Below are 27,996 nucleotides of genomic sequence, written 5' to 3'. Positions count from 1 at the left end.
CGCCCCGCGTGCAGCTTTCGCGGCCTGCGTCTGGAGAAAACCCTAGCGGGTGGCTCCGTGCGGCCAGAGGTCTGGAGAGTGGTGCCGCCTTCCAACCTTCTTTCCCCAGCCCTGGTGGCCGGCTCCGCCTCTTCTCGAATCATTTCCACAGCCCAAAATGGCCGCAGAGGTGTATTTTGGCGATCTAGAGCTGTTCGAGCCGTTCGACCACCCAGAGGAGTCGATTCCGAAGCCCGTTCACACTCGCTTCAAGGACGACGACGAGGAGGACGAAAATGGGGTCGGCGACGCGGAGCTACGGGAGCGGCTTCGGCAGTGCGAGGAGACCATCGAGCAGCTCCGCGCCGAGAATATCCTTTCCGCTCGCTGGGCCCTGTCACCCGGGTGTGGGGCCGGGGCAGCGCCGGGCGTGGGGCCGAGGCAGCGCCGGGCGAGGGCGAGGGCGCGGGCGGAAGTTCCAGGAGGGCCAGAATTCCAAGTGATTTCTGTCACCCGCCGGCGGGCCGAGAGTCTAGGGCTCGGGGCGCGCAGGTTGCCCTGGCGCCTCGGCGCAGACCTCTTCCCCTCAGGGAGGCCTTCTCCTGACCAGACCCACTCCTGCCTCCCACCCGGGTGCCGTGTTTAGGGTTATTTTAGGCTGCTCACCTGACAGATTGTACACAAGCCCCTAATTGCCCCCCTCTGTTTGAGGTCGTGATAAGGTTTCATATTTTGCAGCCGCGCTCAAGTTGTGCCGTCATGTTATAGTTGTAGGTGATGAAATACTGGCTGCTTAGACGCGGGATCGGTTTTTATACCGGGCAAACGCTAGTGGTCCCAGAATGCAGAGTTGGGGGCTTCAAGGAATCCAGGTGTGCTGAGATAATTGGTTAATTGCTTGATTAAAATTGGGGATTAATTTTAGAGTTCTTCCACTCGGAGCTTGCTTCTGTACTGAAGATGCTTTGCAACGCCTTGGGGAAAACGCGCCAAAGAAGTTTCTGTTAGACTTGAGTTACAAGATTGCAGATTTTTCTTGATTTGCTAGTATGTTTTTTTTTACGTTCGTAGAGTTTTATAGGTAGATAGATAACTTTGGTTCGGGTAGTTTTCCTTTTAAAATTTGTAGAGAACTGAAAGTGGCTGATATGTTAGCTTTTTTAGGGGGACGGGGTGGGGGAATGGAGTCTCAGTCTGTTGCCCAGGCTGGAGGGCAGTGGCACGATCTCGGCTCACTGCAACCTCCACCTCCCGGGTTCAAGCGATTCTCCTGCCTCAGCCTCCCGAATAGCTGGGATTACAGGCGCCCGCCACCGCGCCCAGTCAGTATATCAGCTTTTAAGGTTTGTGAAGCCCGATTTATTTTTTCAGAATGTCGTCTTCCTCCACATTGTCAGGAAAATTTTCAGAATACAAAAAGTTGAGGCCAGGCACTGCGGCTCAAGCCTGTAATCCCAGCACTTTGGGAGGCCGAGGCGGGCGGATGACGAGGTCAAAAGTTCGAGATCAGCCTGGCCAACCTGGTGAAACCCCGTCTCTACTAAAAATACAAAATTAGCCGGGCGTGGTGGCGCGTGCTTGTAATCCCAGCTACTCAGAAGGCTGAGGCAGGAGAATCCCTTGAACCTGGGAGGCGGAGGTTGCAGTGAGCCAAGATCACACCATTGCACTCCAACCTGGGTGACAGGGTGAGAATGTCTCAAAAAAAAAAAAAAGTTGAAAGGATTCTACAGTGGACATCCATAGATTTATTCCAAATTCTAAAGTTGTTAACAGCTCGTTATACTGCATTCTCTTTATCACATAGTGGTTGTTGAAAGGTTTGACAGGAACACTGATGCCTTAATAATGTTTTTGGTTCAGTTTGTTAGTCTGTTGAACTTCAGGATCGTGTCTTAGAATATATGTTCGAAAGGATAAAAACCGTATTTTAATTTTGGGTTCCAAAAGCCTACCCCTGCAACAAAATAGAAGCTCAATAAGTGTGTCATCCTCAAAATATCCGTGGGTCTTTTATCTTTGTAATATTCTGACACCAAAAGTGAGAGAAGTAGTAGTTGAATTTTATGATCTGCATTGTTAAATGAGGGTTTATCTTCCTTAACAAATAATAACATCAAGAACTTAAACGAAAATTGAACATTCTGACTCGACCGAGGTATGAGATTTTTGAAATTACTCCATAGTTGTCCCTTTTTATTTATCCTGATATTAATATTTAATCAGAATTTCGTTGTAAAAAGTGTATGGGATTTTTGTATCATTTTTATTTGTTTAGCATACTCTGAAGAAGTCAAAGTAATAGTTCTTTAATTGTGGGGATAAAGTCTAAATTCTCATAAGTGGATTAAAATTGTAAGCTCGTTTATTGGATGAAAGGATGAAACAAAATCCAGAAAATGTTTACTTAATGTTCAGAATAGGCAGGTTGTTAACCTAGCTATTCCGATTTAACAAACATTTCTAGAAAGTTAGAATTAAGATTACAATATTGGCTGGATCTGGTGGCTCATGCCTGTAATCCCAGCACTTTGGGAGGCCAAGGTGGGCGGATCAACTGAGGTCAGTTCGAGACCAGCCTGGGCAACGTGGTGAAACCCTGTCTCTACTAAAAATACAAAAATAAGCTGGGCATGGTGGTGGGCACCTGTAATCCCAGCTACTTGGGAGGCTAAGGCAGGAGAATCCCTTGAACCCGGGAGGTAGAGGTTGCAGTGAGCTGAGAGTGACAAGAGCGAAACTCCGTCTGAGAAAAAAAAAAAAAAGATTACAGTATTACTCTAGCTGAAGATTTATTTACATAGTTAAAATGTGTTCATAAATAGAAACAATGAAAGAATCAGCATTTTAGAAGAAAAAGTAATGTGCTTTTGAAAAAGATACAGTGTGTAGATTTGCATTTAGGCATCTGATTTTGTTTTTGTTTTTGTTTGAGACAAGATCTCACTCTGTCACTCAGGCTGGTGTACAGTGTTGCAATTATAGCTCACTGAAACCTTGATCCTCCCGCCTCAGCCTCCCAAAGAGCTGGGACTACAGGCAGACACCACCACACCCAGCTAATTTTTTTTTTTTTCTGATAGAGTCAGGGTCTTGTTATGTTACTCAAGCTGGTCTCAAACTCCTGGCCTGAAGTGATCCTTCTGCCTAGGCCTCCCAAAGTGCTGGAATTAGAGGGATGAGCCACCATGCCCAGCCTAGGCACCTAACTTTAACAGAGATATTACTGGTATCTCAAAATATAAATTTATTTAACAGGTCACTAATCTAAAGTATTTGTTAAAGTACAGATTATGAGAAATTATATTTTCAAGCTTTCAGAATTTGGAGGTGCCATGATGTAATTTCACATGCACTTTTTTATTTGTTTTTATTTATTTTTTAATTTTTTTCAGACAGAGTGTTACTCTGTTGCCCAGGCTATCTCAGCTCACTGCAACATTCATCTCCCGGGTTCAAGCAATTCTCCTGCCTCAGCCTCCCGAATAGCTGGGATTACAGGTGCCCACCACCACACTCGACTAATTTTTATATATTTAGTAGAGATGGAGTTTCACCATGTTGGCCAGGCTGGTCTCGAACTCCTGGCCTCAAGTGATCTGTCCACCTCAACCTCCCAAAGTGCTGGAATTACAGACATGAGCCACTCCACCTGGCCTCACATGAACTTTTTAGTCCCTGGCACCAGTTGGAATAATTGGCTGCAGTGGTGACTACAAGTTTAAATTTTAGAATTTAGAAATATTTCAGATTTTTTTTTTTTTTTTTTTTTTTTTTTTTTGAGATGGAGTCTCGCTCTGTTACCCAGGCTGGAGTGCAGTGGCATGATCTCGGCTCACTGCAGCCTCCACCTCCTAGGTTCAAGCGATTCTCCTTTCTCCTGCCTCAGCCTCCTGAGTAGCTGGGACTACAGGTGCCTGCCACCACGCCCAACTAATTTATTTGTATTTTTAGTAGAGATGGGGTTTCACCGTGTTGGCCAGGATGGTCTTGATCTCCTGACATCATGATCTGCCCGCCTCGGCCTCCCAAAGTGCTGGGATTATAGGCAGGAGCCACCACGCCCGGCCAGTATTTCAAATTAACTTCTTCATATCTCACCCTTCTTTCTCTATGTGAGCTCACTTTATGTATCTAAACTCATTTTTGGCTGGGCACAGTGGCTCACACCTGTAATCTCAGCACTTTGGGAGGACTGCTTGAGACCAGAAGTGTCCAGACCAGTCTGGACAACATGGTGAGACTCTATCTCTACAAAAAATTTTTAAAAATTAGCTGGATGTGGTGGCATGTTCCTCTGGTCTCAGCTACATGGGAGGCTTAATAAACTGAATTTTGATTAGGTATTCAATATATTAAATATAACTAGGACTCCTCATAAAAGTCATAATTTTTGTATGTTAAACATGTTTTATTTAGATAAGCTTACATTTTCTAATGGAGTCATTCGTTTAAACATTTAATATTTATCTTAAATTGGGTGATTTTTATCCAAGTTCAAATGATTACCGCATCATATAGGCTTTGCCAGTTTATAAGCACAAAGGATTAGTATCATGAAAAAGAAATAAATTAGTATTTTCTTAGAATTGGTGCCCTCCATATTGTCAGGCTGATAAAGTCTTGTACAGAAAACCAAGGAAAAAGGACAAATGAAATTATTTAGATAAAATTTGTACTCTCAAGTCTTTTGATTTAGTCCTTATTTTTGAAACTTATAATCAGAAGTTTCTCCTGGTTTTTTGTTTGTTTTTTTAATTTTTTGAGACAATTTCTCACTCTGTCGTCTAGGCTGGACTGTAGTCGTGCAGTTACTGCTCACTGCAGCCTCAACCTCCCAGGCTGAAGTGATCCTCCCATCTCAGCCTTCTGAGTAGCTGGAACCACAGGAACATGCCACCACACCTGGCTAACTTTTGTATTTAGCTTAGAGATGGGGTTTCGCCAAATTGCCAGGCTGGTTTCAAACTCCTAGGCTCAAGTGATCCTCCTGCCTTGGCCTCCCAAAGTCCTGGGATTACATTGGGCTTAGTCTCTTTCTCCTCTTTTTTTTTTTTTTTTTTTTTTTTTTGAGAGAGTCTCGCTCTGTCGCCCAGGCTGTAGTGCAGTGGTGTGATCTTGGCTCACTGCAACCTCTGCCTCCCAGGTTCAAGTGATTCTCCTGCCTCAGCCTCCCTCCCAAGCAGCTGGGATTACAGGTGCACACCACTATGCCCAGCTAATTTTTGTATTTTTAGTAGAGACGGGGTTTCACCATGTTGGTCAGGCTGGTCTCGAACTCCTGACCTCGTGATCCACCCGCCTCGGCCTCCCAAAGTGCTGGGATTATGGGCATGAGCCGTCGTGCTCAGGCCTCTCATCTTTATTTAATCAATAAACATTTTGTTGGCTTTTGTTTGTTTGTTTTACTTTCTGTTTGTTTTTGAGACAGAGCCAGAGTCTCACTCTGTTGCCCAGGCTGGAGTACAGCGGCATGATCTTGACTCAGTGCAGCCTTTGACTTCTGGGTTCAAGCCATTCCTTCACCTAGGTCTCCCGAGTAGCTGGGGCTACAGGTGTGTGCCACCACACCTGGATAATTTTTGTATTTTTTGGTAGAAATGGGGTTTCACCATATTGGCCAAGCTGGTCTCCAGCTCCTGACCTCAGGTGATCTGCCATCCTCAGCCTCCCAAGGTCCTAGGATTACAGGCATGAGCTACTTTGCCTGGCCTTCTTTTACTTTTATTGTGAAAATATACAAAAAATGAAAAGAACAGTACGGTTAACACCCATATTTTCCTCACTTAATTTAACATTAATATTTTTGCCATATTGCCTCCTTCTAATCTCATGCACATTTCAGCCCAAGTATTTCAATGTGTATTTTTAAAAATAGAGACTTTTTCATGCATAACCACCACTCAATTATCACACCTAATAACTGCAATGACTTCCTTAATCATATCTCCTACCAACTCCATATTCAAATTTCTCCAACTGAGTATATTTATAGCTGGTTCATCAAACTGGACTCAATTTAGGAACCATGCAGCTGCATGTGACTTTTAAAAACATCCCTGGTTGGCCAAGAGTCTTGCTCTGTCACCCCGGCTGGAGTGCAGTGGTGCGATCTCAGCTCACTGCAACCTCCGCTTCCCCTTTTCAAGCGATTCTCCTGCCTCAGCCTCCCGAGTAGCTGGGACTACAGGCGTGTGCCACCACGCCCAGCTAATTTTTTGTATTTTTAGTAGAGTCGGGGTTTCACCGTGTTAGCCAGGATGGTCTCCATCTCCTGACCTTGTGATCCGCCTGCCTTGGCCTCCCAAAGTGCTGGGATTACAGGCATGAGCCACTGCGCCTGGCCCTTTTTTTGTTTTGTTTTGTTTTTTTGAAACAGAGTTTCACTCTGTCGCCCAGGCTGGAATGCAGTGGCACGATCTTGGCTCACTGCAACCTCCACCTCCTGGGTTTAAGCAGTTCTCCACCTCAGCCTCCCGAGCAGCTGAGTTTACAGGCGTGTGCCACCACGCGTGGCTAATTTTTGTTTGTTTGTTGTTTTTTTTTTTTTTTTTAGTAGAAACAGGGTTTCACCATGTTGGCCAGGCTGGTCTTGAACTCCTGACCTTGTGATCCACCCGCCTGTGCCTCCTAAAGTGCTGGGATTACAGGCGTGAGCCACTGCGCCCAGCCTCTTATTTTATTTCTTTACTTGATATGGACAATTCCAAATAGAGTCATTTATTTCACATGCTGTACAGGAAAAGAAATATGAGGCAGGTGAGAAGAGGAAGAATCAGACATTCAGCTGGCCCCGGGTTACCCATGGGATATATTACAGGTTTCTAGGCTGCATTCTAGTTCTGTTTTTTGCAGTATTTGAAAGTCAAATCCAGGAATAGTATACTTTTTTATATCTCTTCTTTAGAATCTTGGATTTGAGATATTTAGTACAATATGCTTTGCCCTCCAAGAGTCTATCTATTTATAAAGTGTTCTTTCCTATATGCTTCCAAGCCAAATTCATTTAGATTCCTTTAGAAAAATACAGGCACAGGCTGGGCGCGGTGGCTCACGCTTGTAATCCCAGCACTTTGGGAGGCCGAGGCGGGCAGATTACGAGGTCAGGAGATCGAGACCATCCTAGCTAACATGGTGAAACTCCCTCCCTACTAAAAATACAAAAAACAGCCGGGCGTGGTCGCAGGCGCCTGTAGTCCCAGCTAGTTGGGAAGCTGAGGCAGGAGAATGGTGTGAACCTGGGAGGCAGAGCTTGCAGTGAGCTGAGATCGCACCACTGCACTCCAGCCTGGGCAACAGAGCGAGACTCCGTCTCACAAATAAATAATTAAAATTAAAATAAAAATACAAAAATTAGCTGGGCGTGGTGGCGCTCGCCTATAATCCCAGCTACTTAGGAGGCTGAGGCAGGAGAATTGCTTGAACCTGGGAGGCAGAGGCTGCAGTGAGCCGAGATTGCCCCCACTGCAATCCAGCCTGGGCGACAGAGCGAGACTCCATCCCAAAAAAAAAAAGGAAGTATATTCTTGTAACCTGCTTGTTTACCTAGTCCTTCCCTCCCCCTAATTTGTAAGGAAATCGGCCATTAGACAAACTGGTTGAAAACTGAAAGGTTAACTGCAGTTCTTAATTTTTTGTTAAACATTTTTTAAAAAGTGATACCTCTGTATAAAATTATTAACGTAGCTAGAATTGGTGAAAATGTATAATTTTCTTGAGAAAACTGCAATATGTGGAAAATACTATATGATCTTTGGTACTTAAGAATTTTAAGGCTGGTGAGATGGTTCACAGCTATAATCCCAGCACTTGGGGAGGCCGAAGCAGGTGGATCCCTTGAGCTCAGGAGTTCGAGACCAGCCTGGCCAACATGGCAAAACCCTGTCTCCACAAAACATACAAAAATTTGCTGGACGTGGTGGTATGCACCTGTGGTCCCAGCTACTTGGGAAGGTGAGGTGCGATTGCTTGATCTCGGGAGGCAGAGCTTGCAGTGATCCCAAGATCTCGCCACTGCACTCCAGCATGAGCGACAGAGTGAGAACCTGTCTCAGAAAAGGAAAGAAAAAGTATAAAAGTTATGCGTTTATATGTACGTATGCAAGTTTTACTTAAATACCTTCTAAGAATATGTTCTAACTTCTGTTTTAGTGGAATATTGGTGAATGATACTAAGTTAGATGGACCTATATTACAGATTCTATTCATGAACAATGCTATTTCAAAGTAAGTAATTTTTTCCCTCTCCTAAATATAATAATGTGTTTATGGAACAATTATCTCTATAAATATGCTGTTTTCATTTGTACTCATATCATTTTTATTATTTTACTTAAAATGCCACTGGAGTTAAAGCGTAAGGAATCATGATTAAGAGCAAGGACATTGGGGTAACAGTGACCTGAATATCTGGACTCTTACTTTCTATGTCTGTGAACCTGGGAAGGTCACAGATCTTTGCTGCATCATCCGTTACTTCACTGGAAAACAGGATAGTCATAGTAACTACCTATGAGGTAGCTACATGAGCACCTCTAAGAGCTCAATAAATAGCTTATAATAAAAATCATCACTATCACTGTAACAATAACAATGATGTTCACCATTTCTCTTTCTGAATCAGGTAACTGAGTTTTCCATGTTGGCCATCTTCAAAGCCTACTCACTTGATTATTTGTTTTAATAGCAAAACTAGACTTTTGCAAACCATGAGCATCAGGGTTTAGGGTGACCCTGTGCATTCCTGCAGTGTTTGCTCAGAGTGTTCTAAAATGGTTTGCTCTGTCCCTTCTTCAGAGCATGGTCATAGACATTTCACATAGTTGCTTGCTCCCTCGAAAGTCACTCAGTCATATTGTTGTCTTCTTAATGCTGACCAAGGTCAGGAAGATAGAAGGGACAGTGCCAGGTCCATAACCTACTCTATCTCAGCAGAAGGGGAACCCAAGGCTCTGAGGGTTGGGAAGCTGGATGCTAAATACAGCAGCAAGGTGCTGGGCACAACTGGGCTGTAGCACTATTGTGTCCCTCCCATGCCCAGGTTAGAATCAGTAATCCTCTAGCTCATGACGGTCTCATTTCTGCACCATTCACCTAGTGTTGCACCTGCAGAAATCTTTTTTTTTTTTTTTTTTTTTTGAGATGGAGTTCCGGTCTTGTTGCTCAGGCTGGAGTGCAGTGGCACAATCTCGGCCCACCACAACCTCCGCCTGCCAGGTTCAAGTGATTCTCCTGCCGCAGCCTCCCACGTAGCTGGGATTACAGGCATGCACCACCACGCCCAGCTAATTTTGTATTTTTAGTAGAGACAGGGTTTCTCCATGTTGGTCAGGCTGGTCTCGAACTCCCGACCTCAGGTGATCCACCCATCTCGGCCTCCCAAAGTGCTGGGATTACAGGTTATGAGCCACCGTACCCGGCTTTTTTTTTTTTTTTTTTTTTTTTTTTTGAGATGGAGTTTCACTCTTTTTGCCCAGGCTGGAGTCCAATGGCATGATCTTGGCTCACTACAACCTCCACCTGCTGGATTCAAGTGATTCTCTTGCCTCAGCCTCCCAAGTAGCTGGGATTACAGGCGCCCGCCACCAGGCCTGGCTAATTTTTGTATTTTTAGTAGAGACAGGGTTTCACCATGTTGGCCAGGCTGGTCTCGAACCCCTGACCTCAAGTGATCCGCCCATCTGCAGAAATCTTAAAATGTCAGAGCTACAAGATACCTAAAAAATCATCAAGTCTGTGAAAAGGAAACTGAGTCTGAGACATTATGGCTCCCCGATTACATGGTAATAAGACTTGGGCTCCTTTGACACCTCCTGAACTGAGCACTACCGAATATATGATGAGCTTGGTTCTTGACCTGGAGGGCTGGGGAAAGCAGATCTCAGTATTTTTTCTTGCTTTGCATTTTGATTTTATCTTTTCCAGTTTCATATTTATATTGGTGTTTCCTTATGTATGTATTAAGAATCTCTGGGAGGAGGATGTGGAAGACCTGAATATATGGACTATCTTTGTGTTGCAGAAATAGATGGCCAAGAGACAGGGTAGGAAGAAGGGAGCTTTTTGTTATGTAACCCTTTTACTTCTCTTGGATTTTGAACCATTTACATGTAGTATCTATTTAAAAATTAAGTACACAGAATTTATAAATAAAATCCATGTACTCTTTTGCACAACTGATTGGCAGTTGTTATGCCAATCACTGTGTTACTTTATCATAATTATTGCATTAACTTGGCAATAATATGTAATTTATCTTAAGGAATATGTTCCTGAGTATTACAGAGTCAGTGATTTGTTAAACTTCTGAAAAACAACAACATTCACACTTGACATCTTATAGTAATGCATAAGACTTCAGTCTATTGAATGTTTTATTCTGTCTGGGTTCTGACCATTTTGTCCTCTTACACAGGCAATATCATCAAGAAATAGAGGAATTTGTATCAAATTTAGTAAAAAGATTTGAGGAACAGCAGAAAAATGATGTGGAAAAGACTTCCTTTAATCTTTTGCCCCAGGTATTTCATATTTAAGAGACTTTAAGATTAGTAAGTTATGCGTTTCACTGCCAATTATTGGGCCACAAAGATCCTCTTGAATCAAAACCAAAATGATTATTACCACTTCTCCTTCTACTGGCTTGCTTTTCCAAAGCCTGACTGGTTTAGCCACACAGCGTTCTTTTAGCTTGTGGCTCAGACTTTTTACATTGCCTAACTTGGACATGTGGTTTTGGGCAGAAAATTAATTTTAGGCCAGAAAAAAATCTAAGTTTCTGGGTTTCATAAAAGATGGATTCCTTTTATCTAAAACCAACAGGCTTGTGGACTATCCTTTTTTCCCTCTACTTGTTTTTAGAAAATCAATTGTGTGCCCAAAGAAATCTGAGAAGTTTTACTATGTGGATATTAGATCATGCATTTATGTTTAAAAAAAAAGAGAGAGAGAGAGGAGAATCAGAGTTATGATTTCTGGGTCTTTTTTTTCAATTAAAAATTAAGGTAAGTAGAATTTCTCAAATAAGGAACTTTAGCTGTTTATCCTCAGGCTTTGGAGAACAGAGTGTTCTGATTACATTTTTTATCGCCTTTGGTTTTTGTGTATTCTATACAATTTTTAAAGATTCAGCAAACAAAATACATTTAACGATAAAAACCATACTGAATATTATTTTTGATTCAAGGAAACTTTTGTAGTGGCTTGAGGTCTGTGAGGGTTATATTATCAGTATTGACCAGTAATGTAAAACTATGTATTTTTAATCTTTCTGGTTATCTGCCTTGCCAGTTTAAGTGTTGAAGGCGGCATAATTACTACTGGTTAAAAAAGAAGTCGTAGTGCATGCTAATGCTTCAGAAGAAGCTCTCCTTTTACATCTTCCATTCTCCCACATGAAATGTCATTCATAAACATTCTTAGCTTAATTTCTAAACTTACTAACTTCCATTTAGACTTGTTAAAAATTGGTTACCCGTTGTAATGTGTGTTTTTCTTTGTATTAGCCATCCAGTATTGTGCTAGAGGAGGACCACAAAGTGGAAGAGGCCTGTGCCATTAAAAACAACAAGGAAGCTTTCAGTGTAAGTTTGGACATTTTAGTTTTGAATTCTGCCAATAGGTGTTTCCTATCTTATGTCAACTGGGTGGCGTTTAAAAGATAAAGTAGTATAGTCATATGTCTTCACTTCATAACAGCATCTTTTTGTGATAAATAGCAGTTTGGACTTTAGCCTCTAAATATTACAGTTTGCTTTTTAATAATGATTGCGTTGTGACCTGGGGCACAGTAAACATACTTTGGAGAACTTTGTTTTTGTGTTGGCCAACCACTTTGTTTATTCAAGAAGTTGGTTGAAGATATAGAAAGCATGCTTGTTGAACTTATATGTGGCTAAAGCTGAGAGGGATAGATAGCTAATATAACAGATGGCAAATTTGGAATTTAAAGTGTTGACAGTCTCAAATGGTGGGTGAAAAATAGAAGAAGTTAACAGGGATGACCTACATTTAGGCTACAGCCTTTCAATACCTATGCAAAATTCGTTAGTGTTAATACAATGTAGTAGTATGATTTTGCAGCTTATAATTTTTTTTTTTTTTTTTTTTTTTTTTTTGAGACGGAATCTTGCCCTGTCGCCCAGGCTGGAGTGCAATGGCGCAATCTCGGCTCACTGTAACCTCCGCCTCCCGGGTTCAAGCAATTCTCCTGCCTCAGCCTCCCGAGTAGCTGGAATTACAGGCACCTGCCACCACGCCCAGCTAATTTTTGTATTTTTAGTAGGGACAGGGTTTCACCATGTTGGCCAGGCTGGTGTCGGACTCCTGACCTTGTGATCCGCCCTCCTTGGCCTCCCAGAGTGTTGGGATTACAGACGTGAGCCACCGTGCCCAGCGCAGCATATAATATTTTAAAAGGTAATGTAATAGTGGATTCTATAATATTGAAGGAAAATTGGTTTTCATGTTTATGTAGTATTATCCCATATTAGTATACCACAATTTTAGGCTGGGTGCAGTGGCTCACATCTGTAATCCCCAGTGTTCTGGGAGGCCAAGGTGGAAGGATTACTTGAGTCCAGGAGTTCCAGACTAGCCTGGGCAACATAGCCAGAACTCATCGCTATGAAAAATTCTTAAGAAATTAGCCAAGTGTGGCTGGGTGAAGTGGCTCACACCTGTAATCCCAGGACTTTGGGAGGCTGAGGCCGATGGATCACTTGAGATCAGGAGTTCGAGACTAGCCTGGCTGTCATGGCAAAACCTTGTCTCTACTGAAAATACAAAAATTAGCCAGGTGTGGTGGTGCACACCTGTAGTCCCAGCTACTCGGGAGACTGAATCATGGAAAATGCTTTGAACCCAAGAGATTGAGGCTGCAGTGAGCCGAGATTCGCCACTGCACTCCAGCCTGGACAACAGAGTGAGACTCTGTCTCAAAAAAAACAAAAATTAGCCAAGTGTGGTGGCATGGACCTGTAGTCCCAGCTACTCAGGAGGCTGAAGTGGGAGGACTGCTTGAGGTCAAGGCTGCAGTGAGCCATGATTGTGCCACTGCACTCCAGTCTAGGTGACAGAGCAAGACCCTGTCTCAGAAAACAAACAGACAAACAAAATATATATATATATGTATGTATAGATACATATGTGTATATAAAAAAGAAAGAGATACGGGCCTACTGGGATGACGAAGAGCCCACAAACTTTATTGAAAGGAAAATTTATAAAGGATGTCACATCTCTACAAATAGGATAACAGTTGTTATTTGTAAAAGACTAAAAGTTATTTTAAATCACCCTTTAAAGTGCCAAGTGGCAGAATTAAGACCAGTGATTGAATTGAGTACAAGAAGGTACATTTCAATTCAACCTTTAGAAAGTTCAAGTTTCTATCAGAGATGTGAAAAATGATATGACCTGGCATTCAAAAGAAAAAAGAAAAAAAACAAGTGAAATGGCACTTCTCATTTATAAAAGTGAATTCAGTATTACTGGAGTCAAATAGGGACTGAGATGTTATCAGGACACTTTAAAGAAAAATTTCTGAATTTGAATGAGGTAGTTTTTCATTTTCCTTCTGACCCTAAGGTTCTGGGATTGAAAGTGGCACTTGCCTAGAAACTGGGAATTTTGTTTATTTATTAATTTAGACCTTTAAAAAATACGAAAATATTCAGTGAATGCTGTTTTGTCCCAGGGATTCTTCTGGGTTCCAGGGAGACAGCAGTGAAAAGAAGGGCAAAGTCCCAGCTCTCATCGAATTACATTGTAGTCAGAGAAGTTAGTGCCCTGAAGAAAAATAAAGCAGGGAAAGCAGAGTAGCTGTGGGGTAGGTGGTTTGTATAGTGACTGACAGCCTCTCTGAACCGAACCTTGGGTGAATTGAGGAAGTAAGTGAAGGCTGTGCTTTGAATGGGGCACTCCAGGCAGTAGGAAGGATAAGTAGAAAACCCCAAGGCAGGAGCACTACCTGGCATTTAAGTTCTAAGCTCATTAAAGGTATTACTCATGAAGGTGCTTTTAGGCTTCAGTTGTACAGATGAGGAAACAGAGATGGAAAGCTAAGTAACTCGCCAGTGGGTTAGTGAGTGGCAAAGCCAGGGCAGGGCTTAAAACCAGGCCCGTGGCCTGGCACAGCAGCTCACATCTGTAATCCCGGCACTTTGGGAGGCCAAGGCAGGCGGATCACCTGAGGTCAGGAGTTGGAGACCAGCCTGGCCAACATGGCAAAACCTCATCTCTACTAAAAATACAAAAATTAGCTGGGTATGGTGACTGAAGCCCATAATCCCAGCTACTCGGGGCTGAGGCAGGAGAATCGCTAGAACCCGGGAGACAGAGGTTGCAGTGAGCCAAGATCATGCCACTGCACTCCAGCCTGGGCAGCAGAGCGAGACTCTCTCTCAAAAAAAAAGCCAGGCCCTTGGAGTCTGGAGCACATGGTCTGAATCTGTAGGTTGTGCAATAGACTGTAATGAGGACTTTAGATTTTACTGTAAGATGAGAAGCGATAGAGGGTTTTAAGTAGAAATATAACATGATATGAATTGACTTTTTCTTTTTTTTTTGAGACAGACTCTGTCGCCCAGGCTAAGTGCCGTGGCACAATCTCGGCTTACTGCAACCTCCGCCTCCCAGATTCAAGCAATTCTCCTGCCTCAGCCTCCTGAGTAGCTGGGATCACAGGCACGTGCCACCACACCTGGCTAGTTTTTGTATTTTTAGTAGGGACGGGGTTTCACCATGTTGGTCAGGCTGGTCTCAAACTCCTGACTTTGTGATCCACCCGCCGCGGCCTCCCAAAGTGCTAGGATTACAGGCATGAGCCACCACGCCTGGCCATGAATTGACTTTTTAAAAGAGCTGGGTTCTGTGTGGAAAATAGTCTGTAGCTGGTTACCTGTGGAAGCTGAAAACCAGTTAGAAAGTTATTGTATTCAACTCAGGTGAGAGAAAATGGTACTGAGACTGGAGTGAGAGTGGTGCTGCTGAGAAGTGCTTAGAACGTGGATGTACTGGGGAAGTAGAGCTGATCAAATGTGTTGATGAATTGGACGCAGAATATGAGAACAAAAGAGTCATTGGAGTGACTCAGGTTTTTGGCCTAAGTGCCAGTAAGAATGTCATCGTAAAAAATTAGCCGGGCGTGGTGGTGGGCGCCTGTAGTCCCAGCTACTCGGGAGGCTGAAGCAGGAGAATGGCGTGAACCTGGAAGGCAGAGCTTGCAGTGAGCCGAGATCGCGCCACTGCACTCCAGCCTGGGCGACAGAGCGAGACTCCATCTCAGAAAAAAAAATGTCGTCATATTTTCTCTGATGGGGAAGACTAGAGGAGGAGCAGGTTTGGGGGGGGCTAGGAATCCAGTGCAGTTTTAAGCAGGTGAGTTTGAGATGCTACTCACACGCCCCTTGAGAGCTGTCAAGTTGATACTTCCATATATAAAATTGGAGGTTAGGACTGATCAGAACTTGACCGTAAAGGAGAACATATATTCAGGGCAACTTCGATCTATGCTCCCAGTGAAAAAATAATAATTAAAAAGTAGTAACTTAGGCCAGGTGCAGTGGCTCATGCCAGTAATCCCAGCACTTTGGGAGGCCAAGGCCGGCAGATCACCTGAGGTCGAGAGTTTGAGAATAGCCTGACCAACATGAAGAAACCCCGTCTCTACTAAAAATACAAAATTAGCCGGGTGTGGTGGTGCATGCCTGTAATCCCAGCTACTTGGGAGGCTGAGGCAGGAGAATCGCTTGAACCCAGGAGGTTCAACCGGAGGTTGCAGTGAGCTGAGATTGCGCCATGGCACTCCAGCCTGGGCAACAAGAGCGAAACTCCGTCTCAAAAAATAATAATAATAACTTGACCTTTAGAAGTAGTAAGCATATATATTATACTACATACTATGGGTCAGGATGAACCACCTGGGTAGTGAAAGTGGAGAGGAGGACTGAGAGCTAGGGCACTCTAATACATGGAATATAGAGGGATGAGAAGAATCTAGCACAGAAGAGCGAGGCTCAGTCAGCAAGGAAAGAAGAGAACGGAGAAGCATGTCCTAGAAGACAAGGGAGGAAGATTTTTTTAGGAGGAAGGAAGAATTGTGTCAATTGTCGCAGATAGGTTAAGAAAGGTGAAGAGTGAGAACTGTTCATTGAATTTGGCTGCATGGAGGTCATTGGGAAGCTCCATTGTTAGGAGCTCAGCCCAGTGATATGTATAGAAGCATTACTGGAAATGTTCAAGAGAGAGGGCAGTGTCATTAAAAAAATGGAGGCCAGGCACAGTGGCTCAACACCTGTAATCCCAGCACTTTGGGAGTCTGAGGCGGGAGGATTGCTTGAGGCCAGGAGTTTAAGACCAGCCTGGGCAACATAGCAAGACCCCATCTCAAAAAAAAAAATTAGCTATGTGTAGTGACACAACTACTCAGGAGACTGAAGCAGGAGGATCATTTTAGCCCAGGACTTTGAGGTCACAGTGAGCCAAGATCATGCCACTGCCAGCCTGGACAACAGAGCAAGACCCTGCCTCAAAAAAAAAAATTAAAAAGTATATGTGAGGCCAGGTGCAGTGGCTCACGGCTATAATACTAACACTTTGGGAGGCCGAGTCGGGTGGATCACTTAAGCTCAGGAGTTCGAGACCAGCCTGGGCAACATGGCAAGCCTCTGCCTCTACTAAAAATACAAAAAGCTGGGCAAAAAAATAGCTGACCATGCTTGTGGTCCCAGCTTCTCAGGAGGCTGAGGTGGGAGGATCGTTTGAGCCTGGCAGGCGGAGGTTGCAGTAAGCCAAGATTGCACCACTGTACTCCAGCATGGTCAACAGAGACCCTATGTCAAAACAAACAAAAAAGTGTATATGTGTGTTTTTTCGGTGTATGTGTAAAGAGAGAGAGAGGCAGACAAAAATGTTAGACTATTAACAGTTGTTTAGGTGAAGGATACATTGGGTATTCATTGTACCACTTTTCCAACTTGTCTGTATGGAATTTTTTCAGAAAGAACTGGAGGGATAAGAAAAGAGGAAATGAGAAGAAAGGAAATGGAAACAATAACTAAAGGGTCTGCATGTCTTGCAAAGAAAAGCAATGAAATGGGGCATTGGAGGGAAATATGAGAGTCAAGGTTTTCATTTTTTGTTTGAATTCTGGAGAGAATGCAGCTGATAGTCATGATCCAATACAGAGGAAAAACAGTGATCTAGCAGAGAGAGGGAACTGACGATGTAGTTTCTACTTACACATCAAAGTCTGGCTCCTTAATAACAAGGAAGTTATTATTTCTAATAATTCCATCCAAAAATAAATTGTTAAAACAGTTAATCATAATCTTACATTATTTAATGTCTTTTTTTCTGCTTAAATAGCAATATTTTTTGACTTGTTTTCTGCAGGTTGTAGGAAGTGTCCTGTATTTTACTAATTTTTGCCTTGATAAATTGGGGCAACCGCTTCTAAATGAAAACCCTCAGCTTTCCGAAGGATGGGAAATACCCAAGTATCCTACATAGTGAATGAAGATCTTTTATGCATCTTGCCACTAAGTTCACCTTTAAAACAATTTCCAAATTTTGCAGACCATGATAACTATTCCTTAATAAAATTCACTAAAGGTACCATCAAGTCTTCAGCCACATTGTTTCTCTAGAAGGGCAAGAAATACAAGTAAAGGCAAAAAGGTTTGTGTGGGGAGTTGTTTTGTTTTATTTATTTACTTTTTTAACCGAAATCATAAACTTTTGGCTTGAAAAGGTCATGTTCTTTACTGCTGGTTTACTCTAAGGTTAATTACAGATTGAGCTAGAATTTTAATCCATACATATATGTTAAATGTTTAAATGGATCATCTGCTTCTTGGAATTCATTGGTTCTCACCTAATGTGCCTGGGCGGGTGGAAAGGTATAATTGTTGCTGTCAATTTGATTGCAGTCTTACAACCATCTGCCTTCTTTCCATGTTACCTAACGGAAATATGATCAATTGTTCACCTTGATTCTTCTGTTGTTTACCACTGAAAAAACTCAAAAGAGGTAACAGATCAGTCAGGAACAGAAGGGTTCTTGGTTAAAAGACTCTGCATAGTACTATTTAAATCACTAAATAAAGGAGATTAAAGTGTACTTCTTGTTGCAGATATTAGTGATCTGTGATCAACTTGCTTTCTTGTCTCTCTGATACACTTTGCTGTCATATAGAATTTTATTGATTTGCTTTTCTATTTTTATTGACATTATAAAAATCTTTGTCTTTTGACCAAATAGGCCAAAGCCTCACTGTTTCAATTGTGGTTCTGAAGAACACCAAATGAAAGATTGCCCAATGGTAAATTTTTCTCATGTTAAGAAAAGTCTTTGAACAAGAGCTTTCTAATGTTTTCAACACATTTATGGTATTGTGTGACATGAAGGAACTTTCTTTGTTACTTTCCTGTGTCCTTTAATTTGAAATCTTTTCAAATTTGTGTTCATATTTTAAGACATTAAATTTTTTCAGTAAATAATTTAAAACAGTACTCTTTGTATTTGAGATGAATAAACATGAGAGTTAAATTGTAGAGTTTATCCTAAAAACTTGATTTAATTTATGATAATACTGAGGTAATAAATAGATTGCTCCTTTCCTTTCATATTTTTCTAAAATATTCACCCTCTTTTACACTTGTTCATCATACATTAAAACTAAAATAATCTGTTTACTTGATCAAAAAAAGTATTTTTATTTAATTTCTGAAATATTTCTGAGTTGCATGAAACCATTCTTTTCAAATGTGTCATGATGTAGCCTCGGAATGCTGCTCGAATAAGTGAAAAGAGAAAAGAGTATATGGATGCCTGTGGGGAAGCAAACAATCAGAATTTCCAGCAGCGATACCACGCAGAAGAAGTAGAAGAAAGATTTGGAAGATTCAAGCCAGGAGTTATTAGGTACTAATGGCATTTTACCATAGAAGGTCATTTTTATTTCCCTAGCATTTGGAATGTTCTGTGTCTCTTTGGGCTAATTATCAGGATATAAGTGTACTCTGGCAAAGCCCTAGGTAATACACATTAATTCATTTAGAAACACTTCTTTAAATTTTAATTATATTTGTTAGACATCATGGTATGTAATATAAGCAAGAAATGTTTTAAAATACCAGAATACTATGTGTTTTCATGCAAACGAGAATTCAGTATTTTTCTTCCTCCTTTATTTTTACTTAGTGAGGAACTTCAAGATGCACTAGGTGTGACAGACAAGAGTCTTCCACCTTTTATCTATCGGATGCGCCAGCTAGGGTACCCACCAGGGTGGCTCAAAGAGGCTGAATTGGAGAATTCAGGGCTTGCACTCTATGATGGAAAAGGTATAGTATCTTAAGTTAGAGAAGTCACCTTAAGTGTTTCCCTTTTTTTTTTTTTTTTTTTTTTTTAATTAAAGAATCACAACAAAATGTGATAGGAATGGCCGGCTTCTTTAATGTGTGCTAACTAAAAAATATCATGATGATGTTTCCTTGGTAAATTTTACAAGGAAGGAATAAAATTTCAGTGAGTTTGTAGATTATCTGATGGTTTTCTGGGCTTGCTCAGGTACTGTCTAGGCCAGAGTATCACCTCTCCAGCCAGTCCTCATAAGCTGATATCTTTGTCAGTAATAATAACAGACATAAATCCTAAATGCCAGGAGACCTGTAAAATGTAAAATACAGAAAACCTCTAATAGTCTAGAACTTCTCTCCTAGATACCTACCCTAGAAAGATATTCACACATATGCAAAAGAAATTGTATGTATACAAGAATCTTTTTGTATCATTGAATATGATAGTGAAAAATCTAAGACAGCATTAAGGCTCTAAAGAAGAATGGTTAAATAAATGGGTAGTTCTGAGCTGTGGACTCCCTGCCACATATATCAAGAGTGGAATAAATCTGTATGAGCTGACATGGCAAAATCTTTGTGCAGTATTGAGTTTTTAAAAAGCAGGTTTCAGCCGGGCACAGTGGCTCATGGCCGTAATCCTAGGATTTTTGGAGGCCGAGATGGGTGGATCAGTTGTGGTCAGGAGTTCAAGACCAGCCTGGCCAAGATGGTGAAACCCGGCCTCTACTAAAAATATAAAACTTAGCCAGGCGTGGTGGCAGGTGCCTGTAATCCCAGCTACTCGGGAGGCTGAGGCAGTGGGTGGATCTCTTGAGCTCAGGAGTTTGAGACCAGCCTGGGCACCATCGTGAAACCCCATCTCTACTAAAAATACACAGCCTACCCTGGTGTGGTTGTGCGTTCATGTAGTACCAGCTATTTAGGAGGCTGAGGTGGGAGGATCACTTGAGCCTGAGAGGCAGAAGCTGTAGTGAGCCAAGATGGTGCCACTGCACTCCAGCCTGGGTGACAAAGCAAGACCCTTTCTCAAAAAAAAAAAAGTTCTGTCCTAATGGTTTAGAAAAATTATAATGAAAATTGAAAGCCATTTCAAAACTAATTCTGTTGCCATGATTATAAGCACTTTCCAGGCGTACTTCTGGTCTGGGGAGGGGTATATATTGACATTTAGCAATATTAACACTTTTTATGGTCTGTAATAGATGGCACTGATGGGGAAACAGAAGTTGGAGAAATACAACAGAATAAAAGTGTCACTTACGATCTCTCAAAATTGGTCAACTATCCTGGTTTTAATATATCTACTCCCAGAGGAATTCCAGACGTAAGTATATTGATTTTTTTAAATTATCGTGTGATGTGATATTATTATGTTAAAGATTGGCCAAAATATCAACTTGTTGGCTAGGCATAGTGGCTCACACCTGTAATCCCAACACTTTGGGAGTCCGAGGCAAGATGATCACTTGAGCCCCAGAGTTCGAGACCAGCCTGGGCAACATAGCAAGACCTTGTCTCTATAAAAAAATTTAAAGACTAGCCAAGGGTGGTGGCACATGCCTGTAGTCCTGGCTACTAGAGAGGCTGGGGTGGGAGGATTGCAGAGGTTACTACAGTGAGGTGAGATCACACTAGACCCTGTCTCAAAAAATAATTAGTTAATTCATATACACATACAAACTTACATAGCAGTTACTATTTAAAGGAATAAATTTGTTACTTGTTTACATTTTTAATTTCCTTTGTAGAATCTTTCTAGAATCTTAATTGAAGTCTTATACTCATCAACAGCAGTTTTCTCTGATTTTGTGCCCTCAGAAAGGGAGCCAAAATAGATTGGTTAGAGTATCTAAATCTAAAACTACTCTAAAATTTCAAAAGTTTTTAACAATATGGATTTTTCTGAGACAGCATTATTAATTTTACAGAATTAACTTGGGAAATAAGTTTCTATCTATAATAAATCTAAATATACTATAACTCTTTTTCCTGATTATTCTTGCCTTTTTTCCCCTCAAAGTAAAATTTCTCATTTTGTATATGAATGGTTTTTCCACACTTAACTCTTTTTCAGCTCCACACTTAACTCTTTTCCACCTTCCGTCTTAGGTCTCAGGATTCAACAATGAACTATTGTACTGTTCTATTTAAAAAGCATATTCTTGGCCGGGCGCAGTGGCCCATGCGTGTAATCCCAGCACTTTGGGAAGCCAAGGCAGGTGGATCACCTGAGCTCAGGAGTTTGAGACCAGCCTGGCCAACATGGCAAAATCCTATCTCTACTAAAAATATAAAAATTAGCTGAGCGTGGTGGCAGGCGCCTATAATCCCAGCTACTCAGGAGGCTGAAGCAGAAGAATCGCTTGAACCCAGGAGGTGGAGGTTGCAGTGAGCCGAGATCGCGCCATTGCACTTTAGCCTGGGTGATGAAAGCGAAACTCTATCTCAAAAAAATATAAAAATAAAAAGTGTATCCTTGGTGTTCTTAGGAACTGGACAGTAGGGAAACAGCCAAAGACTTGAAGTTAGAGTCTAGTGAGCAGATAGAAAGTTCTCAATCACACAAGACTATGTAATTCATTACGGGCAGAAGTGCATGATACAAACCATCAGTGCTTCTGGAAGCCAGTCCAGCTTCCAGTCTACTTCAGAGTCCCCTGGGAATACTCGTTAGAAATGAACATTCTTGAGTCCCACCCTTAGACTTAACTGATTCAAACCCTGGAACCTGTATGTTTCACAAGAGTCCCATGGGATTCTTACCGAGAACCACTGTTGAATGTGCGATTGGAGATGAGAGAGAAACAAGCTGTATGGAATCTTTAAAGATGATGCTGTATTTGGAAAGAGAAAGAGCAGAAGATAGAAAACTCATGAGTAAGTGTGTTAGGAGAAGTGGGCGATGAACGGCCCTGTTAGCAGTGCCAGTGCTTGATGGGAGAGAGACTGGAGCCTGGGAGGCCCCATAGCAGTCACTCCTGCCTACATCTTCTGCTTGCAGTATGCAGAACCTTTTTTGGCCAAGTGATTGTGTCAGGTAGTCTTTTAGTATTCAGTCTTAATTATTTTGCAGGCAGGTTTAGTTTTCCTTCAACACATCATTTTCCTTAATTTCCAATAAACGAAAAGTAACATAAGAAGGAAAAATGTAATTTGAGATCTCCACTGTACCTCCTTTGAGCAAAATCTCAAAACATGACATTTTCCAAATACATGTGTTTTTTTTTTCCTTCTCTTTTCATCATTAGGAATGGAGGATCTTTGGTTCCATACCAATGCAGGCATGTCAGCAGAAGGATGTGTTTGCCAATTACCTTACTTCTAACTTCCAAGCGGTAAATAGATTTTAAGGGTGTGCTCTATAAAATGTTGTTGTGTCTGCGAGATTTGGTAATTTATTAGCATCTTACAGCCTTTTCTTGCTTTGTTATCTTGACAAACCAAAAGGAAAACAGTGGCAAAATTCACCAATTACCTAGACTTAGCTCCAGATTGTTTTTCTACATCATTTTAAGTGAAGGGATGGAGTTTAATTTGTTATCTACCCCACTTAACTTGTGTTTGGTTTGGTTGCTCTTTTAGCCAGGTGTGAAGTCTGGCAACAAGAGGTCTTCGTCTCACTCTAGCCCAGGTAGTCCAAAGAAGCAGAAGAAGGAAAGCAACTCAGCGGGATCCCCCGCCGACATGGAGCTCGATTCGGGTAGGTTCCATCCTATGGCTCTGATTTCTCTCTTTTTTTTTTTTTTTTTTTTTTTTGAGATGGAGTCTCACTCTTGTCGCCCAGGCTGGAGTGCAATGGCGTGATCTTGGCTCACCGCAACCTCTGCCTCCCGGGTTCAAGCATTCTCCCACCTCAGCCTCCCGAGTAGTTGGGATTATAGGCATGCACCACCACGCCCAGCTAATTTTTGTACTTTTTTTTTTTTTTAGTAGAGACAGGGTTTCACCATCTTGACCAGGCTGGTCTCGAACTCCTGACCTTGTGATCCACCCACCTCAGCCTCCCAAAGTGCTGGGATTACAGGTGTGAGCCACCGCGCCCAGCCCCTGTCTTCATTTTCAAATTCACAGAGAGAATTTAAAGACCATGAATTAAGCCAGGCACGGTGGCTCATGCCTGTAATCCCAGCACTTTGGGAGGCTGAGGCAGGCAGGTCACAAGGTAAGGAGATCGAGACAATCCTGGCAAACACAGTGAAACCCTGTCTCTATTAAAAATACAAAAAATTAGCCGGGCATGGTGGCGGGCGCCTGTAGTCCCAGCTACTCGGGAGGCTGAGGCAGGAGAATGGCATCAACCCGGGAGGTGGAGGTTGCAGTGAGCCGAGATCACGCCACTGCACTCCAGCCTTGGCGAAAGTGTGAGCCTCCATCTCAAAAAAAAAAAAAAAGATCATGAATTAAATTCCCTTAAAGTTCAAAGGGATTAAAGCCCCACATCAAATTCTTTTGCACAAGTGACTTCAAAGTTCAGAATCAAAGCCCTCAAATTATTTCCCCTAAGTTTTTCTTTATTTTTTCGGGTTTTTTTCAAGACAGAGTTTCACTGTTGCCCAGGTTGGAGTGCAGTGGTGCGATCTTGGCTCACTGCAACCTCTGCCTCTCAGGTTCAAGCGATTCTCCTGCCTCAGCCTCCCAAGTAGCTGGGATTACAGGTGCCTGCCACCACGCCTGGCTAATTTTGTATTTTTAGTAGAGATGGAGTTTCTCCATGTTAGCCAGGCTTGTCTCGAACTCCTGACCTCAGGTGATCCGCCCGCCTCCGCCTCCCAAAGTGCTGGGATTATAGGTGTGAGCCACCGTGCCTGGCCCATGGTTGTCATTTTTTGAAGTTTGGGGATTTGTGGTGGTGGCACCCCTGTCACCAGGGTCACACACTTCTGTGTAGGCATTTTCAGTTTTGTACTAGGGGCTCTTTCCTCTATTTCCTCTATTTCCTTTTTTTTTTTTTTTTTTTTTGAGACGGGATCTGGCTCGGTTGCCTAGGCTGGAGTGCAGTGGTGCGATCATGGCTCAGTGCAGCCTCAGACTCCTGGGATCAAGCAGTCCTCCCACCTCAGCCCCCCATGTAGCTGGGACTATAGGCATGTGCCACCAAACCCAGCTAATTTTTGTATATTTTGTAGAGACCGAGCTCTTACTTTGTTGCCCAGGCTGGTCTTGAACTCCTGAGTTTAAGCAATCTGCCTGCCTCAGCCTCCCAGTGTTACTGGCATGAGCCACCGTGCTGGGCCATGAGTTGACTTCTAAGTGAGAGTTTGTTATTCTCCTTACAAATCTTATTGTCTATAGAATAAAGTTCAGACCCCCTACTAGACCCTGAGGCAGAAAGCTTAATAAGACAGTATTGCTGCCCTAGTTACCACTCTCTGTCACCTCGGGATTGCAGATGTGTAAACATTTTCATATAAATGTGGTGGCCCACAGTGATACATACAGAATGATAGTATTACATATTGCTGCCACAGAGCAGGTTCCAGACTGTAATGGTGGCACAGAGGAAAAACAGCATCTGTGCTGAATGAAGTCATAGGGTAACTTTGAACTGCATCTTGAGGGATGAATGCAGGGATTTACCAAGGAAGTGAGGAGGAGGGCGTTTGAGACAGGGAAGTGCAGATGCAGGATAGTGAAACTTCACAGCCATCAGGCCAGCAGCAGGATGACAGCTGGAGTTTGAGCCAGGCAATAGGAGGTGACATGATGGAAGTAAAGAAACTGTACCCTAGAGGGCCATGGAGGAAGATTGGACTTCATCCTGTGGGGTCTGGGCAGGCACTGAATGGTTTCCAATGGAGATGGGAAAGGTTATAGGGCCAGACTTGTGATGAATCTGGCAGCGGTTTGGAGGACAGACACAAGGAAGATGAATCCAGAGGTCAGGGTGATTCTGATGTTCCTGGCAAATGTAATGGGCCTGAAGCAAGGTAGCGGCTGTGGCAGCCAGCAGGAGAGCATGCACCCCAGAGAGCCAAAGACCTGGGGATGGATGGAAGGAAAGAGTGCTCTCAGATGACAAGCAGATCCACTGGTGGTGCTATTTGTGAGAATAGCAGATGGGAGAACAGTCCTCATTTTAGGAAGAGATCGTTTGTTTTGGACAAGTTGTGTCTGTGGAACGTATAGGTGATGATGGTCAGTGGGCAGTTAGATCTGTGAACCTGCAGTTCAGGCGAGCAGTCTAGATTAGAGATAACAATTGGGGGCCAGGCACAGTGGCTCATGCCTGTAATCTCAGCACTTTGGGAGGCCGAGGTGGGTGGATCACTTGAGATCAGGAGTTCGAAACCAGCCTGGCCAACATGGAGAAACCCCATGTCTACTAAAGATACAAAACAGCCAGGCATGTTGGCGTGTGCTGTAATCCCAGCTACTTGGGAGGCAGAGGCAGGAGAACTGCTTGAACCCGGGAGGCAGAGGTTGCAGCCAGCTGAAATCACGCCACTGCACTCCAGCCTGGGCAACAGAGCAAGACTCCGTCTCAAAAAAAAAACATTGGGAAATTGGGCAATTAGGCTGGGTGCAGTTGCTCATGCCTATAATCCCAGCATTTTGGGAGGCCAAGGCAGGTGGATCGCCTGAGGTCAGGAGTTCGAGACCAGCCTGGCCAACATGGTGAAACCGTGTCTCTACTAAAAATACCAAAATTTGCCAGGCCTGGTGGTGCACAACTGTAGTTGCAGCTACTCGGGAGTCTGAGGCAGGAGAATTGCTTGAACCCGGGAGACGGAGGATACAGTGAGCTAAGATTGTGCCACTGCACTCCAGCCTAGGCGACAGAGTAAGACTGTCTCAAAAAAAAAAAAAAAAAAAAAAGAGCTAGGAAATAACCCAAGGTGTACTCCTGCCTTGCCCCTCACTTCCTCCCCATTAGCCTTCCACCCACTCAGTAGCCAGCCTGCACCTGCAGTCACATTTCCTACTGCATTCTGCCACGAGTTTTTGGGTAGAGTGCACTACCTTGAAATTCTGAAGTCTCCATGCAATTGCTCGCATTTCCTCAATCTAAAATGATGCACACAGCACAGAAACAGATCTCCCGAGGGATAGCCTCTAGCACCAGAAGATCCTGACAGCTCTCCCTGCAGGTCTTTTCAGGTGGACTGAGGATACCAGGTGGTGGTCATGGCACCTGAGAATCCAGAATTTCCCTCATGTTAAGCCAGTTAGTTTTGGCCATTGAATTTCTGGATACACCTGAGTTCAAATAACAAATTTTAGTAAAACCAAATGCTATTATAAGTTCTAAAGTATCTCTTAACTTTCTTACTTCAGATATGGAGGTACCACATGGTTCTCAGAGCAGCGAAAGTTTTCAGTTTCAACCACCATTACCTCCTGACACTCCTCCACTCCCCCGGGGAACTCCTCCACCCATCTTCACCCCTCCACTCCCAAAGGGCACCCCACCGCTGACTCCCAGTGACTCACCCCAGACCAGAACAGCATCTGGAGCTGTGGATGAGGACGCACTGACTCTAGAAGAACTTGAAGAACAGCAGAGGCGGATCTGGGCAGCTCTTGAGCAGGCCGAGAGCTTAAACAGCGACTCCGACGCTCCTGTGGACACACCTTTAACTGGCAATTCCGTTGCCTCATCACCTTGTCCAAATGAGCTAGACCTCCCTATCCCGGAGGGAAAAACATCTGAAAAGCAGACACTGGATGAGCCTGAGGTACCAGAGATTTTTACAGATAAATCAGAAGCTGGACATGCCTCCAGTCCAGACTGTGAGGTGACATCACTTTGTCAGAAGAAGGCAGAGTTGGCTCCGGTAAACACTGAAGGTGCCCTTCTTGATAATGGCAGTGTCGTACCAAACTGTGACATCAGCAATGGGGGCAGCCAGAAGCTCGTTCCTGCAGACACCAGTCCTTCCATGGCCACTAAAATTCATAGCCCTATACCTGACATGAGCAAATTTGCAACTGGAATCACGCCATTTGAATTTGAGAATATGGCAGAATCTACTGGAATGTACCTCAGGATAAGAAGCTTGTTAAAGAACTCACCCCGAAACCAGCAGAAAAACAAAAAGGCCTCTGAATAACGGCTTGACTTAGCACTGAGAGTTATTTAATAACTTTGTTCCGTTAATTAGTACTAATTAAGTGGATAGATAGAATGGTTTTCCTGTTTGTCCCTCCCATGTTTAAAAATCTATCCAAGGTTCATGTTCCAAAGTCAAGCCTATTTTAAAGAAAGACTGAGCACACTAGTTCAGTATATTTTATTCTCACTGACAAAACTTGGGGGGAGATGTGAATATGGCCTGGTTTAGAGAGGGTTTGTTAAGGTTTATACTATTTTTGGATTGTGACTGTCCGTCAAGAGTGATGGTTTTTATCTGTCTTTTGTACATTGTTTTCCCTTTCTACATTTTGCTAATTATCCTGTATATAAGTTTAATGTATCACTTTTTAAAAGAAAAAATTCTACCATTTTAAATTCATGTTTCAACTCCTACAACCAAACGAGAAAAATCAGGGATGAGCAGCTTTATCCCATTTGGGGTATTTTTATAAGTGATTTACATGCATCAATTTTAGTAATACTTTTACTTTTTTGTAACTTCATTCTTCATATATGCTTGCTATACAGGTATGTTCATCTTTGTGTACAGAGGTTTAATAAATTAGTTTTCGTATACA

General features: G+C 42.8%; 1 protein-coding gene and 1 long non-coding RNA gene across 5 annotated transcripts in view; one reads left to right on the top strand and one right to left on the bottom strand.

Annotated features, from left to right (window-relative positions):
* The first annotated feature begins 6 nt into the window (after positions 1-6).
* On the top strand, positions 7-27,992 carry ZCCHC8 (zinc finger CCHC-type containing 8). Of its 4 annotated transcripts, none has more exons than XM_054526465.2 (14): positions 7-352; positions 2,097-2,137; positions 8,131-8,205; positions 10,394-10,499; positions 11,484-11,561; positions 17,374-17,477; positions 17,593-17,658; positions 18,242-18,302; positions 18,762-18,904; positions 19,184-19,326; positions 20,547-20,668; positions 22,593-22,679; positions 22,927-23,044; positions 26,620-27,992. In XM_054526465.2, the coding sequence occupies exons 1-14, from the start codon at positions 158-160 to the stop codon at positions 27,393-27,395; spliced, it is 2,115 nt and encodes a 704-aa protein (XP_054382440.1). In that variant the 5' UTR covers positions 7-157; the 3' UTR covers positions 27,396-27,992.
* LOC129049362 (uncharacterized) overlaps positions 17,619-27,996 on the bottom strand; it is an 82,217-nt gene continuing 71,839 nt past the window's right edge. The window contains exon 3 of the long non-coding RNA XR_008512417.2: positions 17,619-17,991. This is a non-coding gene — a long non-coding RNA (uncharacterized LOC129049362). The remainder of the gene's footprint in view (positions 17,992-27,996) is intronic.

The sequence above is a fragment of the Pongo abelii genome, chromosome 10, assembly GCF_028885655.2.
Source record: "Pongo abelii isolate AG06213 chromosome 10, NHGRI_mPonAbe1-v2.0_pri, whole genome shotgun sequence".
Lineage (NCBI taxonomy): Eukaryota > Metazoa > Chordata > Mammalia > Primates > Hominidae > Pongo > Pongo abelii.
Note: the sequence above shows the minus strand (reverse complement) of the source record. Positions and strands in the feature narration are given on the sequence as shown.

Coding starts and splice junctions, on each gene's coding strand:
- ZCCHC8 (XM_054526465.2), top strand. CDS start 158: ATGGCCGCAGAGGTGTATTTTGGCGATCTAGAGCTGTTCGAGCCGTTC. Junction 17,478..17,592: donor GAAGGATGGGAAATACCCAA/GTATCCTACATA, acceptor AATTCACTAAAG/GTACCATCAAGTCTTCAGCC. Junction 17,659..18,241: donor ATACAAGTAAAGGCAAAAAG/GTTTGTGTGGGG, acceptor TTGACCAAATAG/GCCAAAGCCTCACTGTTTCA.